The sequence below is a fragment of the Siphateles boraxobius genome, unplaced genomic scaffold, assembly GCF_051911475.1.
Source record: "Siphateles boraxobius isolate OS27281-9 unplaced genomic scaffold, OSU_SipBor_1 75, whole genome shotgun sequence".
Classification (NCBI taxonomy): domain Eukaryota; kingdom Metazoa; phylum Chordata; class Actinopteri; order Cypriniformes; family Leuciscidae; genus Siphateles; species Siphateles boraxobius.
In genome coordinates this window covers 2315001-2320000 of record NW_027509203.1, presented here as the reverse complement: position 1 = coordinate 2320000, position 5000 = coordinate 2315001, and the positions used below count along the sequence as shown (strand labels likewise).

The 5000-nt window shown below is 46.4% G+C and overlaps 1 protein-coding gene across 7 annotated transcripts in view; it reads left to right on the top strand.

Annotated features, from left to right (window-relative positions):
- The window catches only part of fgd (faciogenital dysplasia), an 80138-nt gene that overhangs the window by 44394 nt on the left and 30744 nt on the right, over positions 1–5000 (top strand). For all 7 annotated transcript variants that reach the window (XM_077217678.1, XM_077217677.1, XM_077217675.1 and 4 more), the window contains exon 8: positions 4164–4302. In XM_077217678.1, coding sequence (XP_077073793.1) covers positions 4164–4302 — 139 coding nt within the window. The remainder of the gene's footprint in view (positions 1–4163; positions 4303–5000) is intronic.

The following is a 5000-nucleotide window of genomic DNA, read 5'->3' as shown; positions in this document are numbered from 1 at the left end:
TGTGTGTGTGTGAAGAACATCCAGGTCCGGTGGAAATCCCTGATACACTTGTGTGTGTGTGTGTGTGTGTGTGTGTGTGTGTGTTTGTGTGTGTGTGTGTGTCCAGAAGATCCAGGTGTGAAGGAGATCCCTGATACACTCGTGTTTGTGTGTGTGTGTGTGAAGAACATCCAGGTCCGGTGGAAATCCCTGATACACTTGTGTGTGTGTGTGTGTGTGTGTGTGTGTGTGTGTGTGTGTGTGTGTGTGTGTGTGTGTGTGTGTGTGTGTGTGTGTGTGCAGAAGATCCAGGTGTGAAGGAGATCCCTGATACACTCGTGTGTGTGTGTGTGTGTGTGTGTCAAATCAAATCAAATCAAATCCTTTTATTGTCACACAACCATATACACAAGTGCAACAGTGGGTGAAATTCTTAGGTGCAGTTCCGAGCAACATAGCAGTATGACACGATGTGACGAAAACAATTACAGCAAACATCAGATTACATAGATTACACATCTAATGTGCGCACAATTACTCACAGTACCATATACACTAACAGAACAATAAATAATATACAATGTACAATATACAACAGTTTACAATATACAACAATATACAATATACAACAATTTACAATATACAACAGTATACAAAAATACAAAAAGAGGTAATTATACATAGAATAGATACTCGTAAGGTGCAAATATATATATATATATATATATATATATATATTATGTAAATGCAGTAGGTTATGTTGTGCTGTGTTGACAGTTAGAATGTTTATGGTTATTGATCATGAGGGATCAAGAGTTTAGAAATCTAATTACTTGTGGGAAGAAGCTGTCATGGAGTCGGCTGGTGTGTGTCCTGATGCTGCGGTACCGCCGGCCTGAGGGTAGCAGTGAGAGCAGCCCATGGCTCGGGTGGCTAGAGTCTCTGATGATCCTCCGAGCTTTCTTCACACACCGCCTGGCATAAATATCCTGGAGGGAGGGAAGCTCACCTCCGATGATACGGCTGGCAGTGCGCGCCACCCTTCGCAAGGCTTTGCGGTTACGGCTGGTAGTATTGCCATACCAGGCAGTGATGCAGCCAGTCAGGATGCTCTCGACGGTGCTGGTGTAGAACTGTGTGAGGATGTGGCGGTTCATTCCAAACTTCCTCAGCCGTCTCAGGAAGAAGAGGCGCTGATGAGCCTTCTTCACGACGGCCTCAGTGTGGACGGACCATGTGAGTTCCTCTGTGATGTGGACACCAAGGAACTTGAAGCTGCTGACTCTCTCCACCGGTGCTCCATTGATGGTGATGGGGCTGTGTTCTCTGTCGTTCTTCCTGAAGTCGACCACTAGCTCCTTGGTTTTGCTGATGTTGAGGGAGAGGTTGTTCCTCTCACACCAGTGCGTCAGAGTGAGCACCTCCTCTCTGTAGGCCGTTTCATCGTTGTCGGTGATCAGACCTACGACCGTAGTATCATCAGCAAACTTGATGATGGAATTAGAGCTGTGAGTTGCCACGCAGTCATATGTGTACAAGGAGTACAAGAGTGGGCTGAGAACACAGCCCTGTGGGGCTCCAGTGTTGAGGGTCAGTGATGAGGAGATGTTGCTGCCTATTCTAACCACCTGGCGTCTGTTTGACAGGAAGTCCAGGATCCAGCTGCACAGCAAGCTGTTTAAGCCCAGAGCCCGGAGTTTCACATCAAGCAAGGAGGGCACTATGGTATTGAATGCTGAGCTGTAGTCAACAAATAGCATTCTCACATATGTGTTCCTCTTTTCCAGGTGGGAGAGAGCAGTGTGTATTGTAGATGCAATAGCATCATCAGTGGAGCGGTTATTGCGGTATGCAAACTGCAGTGGGTCCAGTGAGGAAGGTAGAACAGAGCAGATGTAATCTCTGACTAGTCTCTCAAAGCATTTACTGATGATGGGGGTCAGAGCAACAGGGCGCCAGTCATTTAAGCAGGTGATGTTGGTTTGCTTCGGTACAGGTACGATGATGGACGTTTTGAAGCATGTGGGGACTACAGACAAGGAGAGGGACCAATTGAAAATGTCCGTAAAAACACCAGCTAGTTGGTTCGCGCACTTTCTGATGACGCGGCCCGGAATACCGTCTGGACCCGCGGCTTTACGGATGTTCACCCGACGGAAAGATCGGGTTACATCCGCTACAGAGACGGAGAGTGTACTAACCTCTGTAGCTTCAGCCGCGAGAACTCTCTCCGCGAGGGGGATGTTAGTTCCCTCAAATCGAGCATAAAAAGTGTTCAGCTCATCTGGGAGAGAGGCAGTGTTGTTCACTGTGGAGTTTATGTTTCCTTTATAGTCCGTAATGCTATTAATTCCCTTCCACATGCTTCTAGAGTCGGTGGTGTTGAACTGTCCTTCAATCTTGTCCCTGAATTGGCGTTTTGCTGCTCTGATAGTTTTTCGGAGGGCATAACTTGCTTGTTTTTGCTCCTCCGCACTCCCGGAGTTAAAAGCGGAGGTCCGCGCATTGAGTGCTGCACGAACATCGCCATTAATCCATGGTTTCTGGTTCGGGTAAATCCGTATTGTTTTGATCGGAACAACGTCTTCTACGCACTTCCTGATGAAACAGGTTACGCTATCAGCATAAGCCTCGATGTCGTCATCAGAGGCCGACCGGAACATCTCCCAGTCCGCGTGATCAAAACAGTCCTGAAGCATAGAGTCTGATTGGTCCGACCAGCACTGGATCGTTTTGAGGGCGGGTGTTTCCTGTTTCAGTTTCTGCCTGTAAGCGGGCAGAAGGAGAACGGAAGAGTGATCCGATTTGCCAAAAGGTGGGCGGGGGAGGGATTTGTAGCCATCCCGGAAAGGGGAGTAGCAATGATCCAAAACCCGGTCCCCTCGTGTGTTAAAGTTTATGTGTTGGTGGTATTTAGGTGCTATTTTCTTAAAGTTGGCTTTGTTAAAGTCCCCGGACACAATGAACGCGGCCTCAGGGTGCGCGGTTTCCTGCTCGCTTATTTCCCCATACAGTTCCTTTAGTGCCCGGTCTGTGTCGGCTTGTGGGGGAATGTACACAGCCGTGATAATGACCGCTGTGAATTCCCTCGGTAGCCAGAATGGTCGACACAGAAGCATGAGAAATTCCAGATCAGGAGAGCAGAAAGACTTGATAGAATGTACGTGCCTCTGATCACACCAGGATTTGTTGATCATAAAACATACACCCCCACCTCTGCTTTTACCTGAGAGGTCTTTAACTCTATCCGCTCGGTGCACTGAGAACCCCGCGGTTTCGATGGCCGAGTCTGGAATCTCAGCAGACATCCAAGTTTCTGTAAGGCAGATAATGCAGCAGTCCCTCGTCTCCCGTTGGAAAGAGATCCGCGCTCTCAGCTCACAGAGCTTGTTGTCTAGAGACTGAACGTTTGCTAGCAGAATACTGGGAAGCGGGGGTCGATTTGCACGCCGTCTTACTCTGACGAGAACGCCGGCTCTTCTTCCCCTTCTCCGGCTGCGTTTCCGCGGCCAAGCAGCCCAGACAAAGGGCTCCGCTGCCGTGTTTGTAAACAGCGGGGCATCACTGAAGAAATGAAAGTCCGGTTTTCGGTGTTCGATTGCGGAACCAATGTCCAAAAGTGTTTGTATGTCGTACTGAATAAGACAGACAACATCCGAGACAAAAAACAAAAGAACTGTAAACAGAACAAACAAAAAACTACCATGTTGTGACGGAGCTCGCAACGCAGCAGCCATACTCGGCGCCATCTTGAACCTTATTGTGTGTGTGTGTGTGTGTGTGTTTGCAGAACATCCAGGTGTGATGGAGATCCCTGACACAGTCGTGTGTGTGTGTGTGTGATGACAGATGTGTGAGGAACTCGTGTGTGTGTGTGTGTGTGTGTGTGTGTGTGTGTGTGTGTGTGTGTGTGCAGAACATCCAGGTCTGATGGAGATCCCTGATACACTTGTGTGTGATGACAGATGTGTGAGGAACTCATGTGTGTGTGTGTGTGTGCAGAACATCCAGGTGTGATGGAGATCCCTGACACAGTCGTGTGTGTGTGTGTGATGACAGATGTGTGAGGAACTCGTGTGTGTGTGTGTTTGTCCAGAACATCCAGGTCTGATTGAGATCCCTGATACACTTGTGTGTGATGACAGATGTGTGAGGAACTCATGTGTGTGTGTGTGTGTGTGCAGAAGCAGGACGTGTGTGGGAATCTGACGTTGCAGCATCACATGCTGGAGCCGGTGCAGCGTATCCCCCGTTACGAGCTCCTGCTCAAAGACTACCTGAAGAAACTCCCCGACGGAGCCGCCGACCGCAGAGACGCCGAGAGTGAGTCTCATGTCATAAGTTATTATCCTTTCAATGAAACTGAAATAAAGCTGAAATATAAATATTACTTGGAAAAACATTAAAGTCCCCCTGTAGTCAATTTTATTCCTTAAAACTCATCTTTGATCACCATAATGACATATTTAAACGTTTTTCCCTTCATGACTTAAAATAGTGCTGGGCGGTTTGACCAAAAATTTATATCACGTTTTTTTTTCAAAATTATGCCTGTTTTCCGGTTTATGACGTTTTTTTGTTTTTTTTTCATTTATAATCAGGTGTTCAAAGCATTTTCTACTGGTTGAGAGAGGAATTACTGCAGTAAATTGACTTAGGATGGTCTATTTTACTGACATTAGTGAATATTGTAGAATAGAATAGCGCCCAGTATAAGTCAAGTCAAGTCATCCTCATTTATATAGCGCTTTTAACAATGTAGATTGTTTCAAAGCAGCTTTACAGAGATAAACATATAATTTAAGGTAACAGAGATTGGTTTGGTTTTATAGTGGCTCTTGAAAAATGTTTTTTCCAGCTAAAGTTAGTTTTGATTGATTCACTTCCGTCTAAATGATCATTTGTTATTAAATTAGGGGCCGCTAAGACGACACCGTTCTCTCTAAACAGACTTTAAACGTGAACCTGTGATAGACGCTGATGGCGTTCACATGCGCATTAAGAATTGATTCTATAGTTAT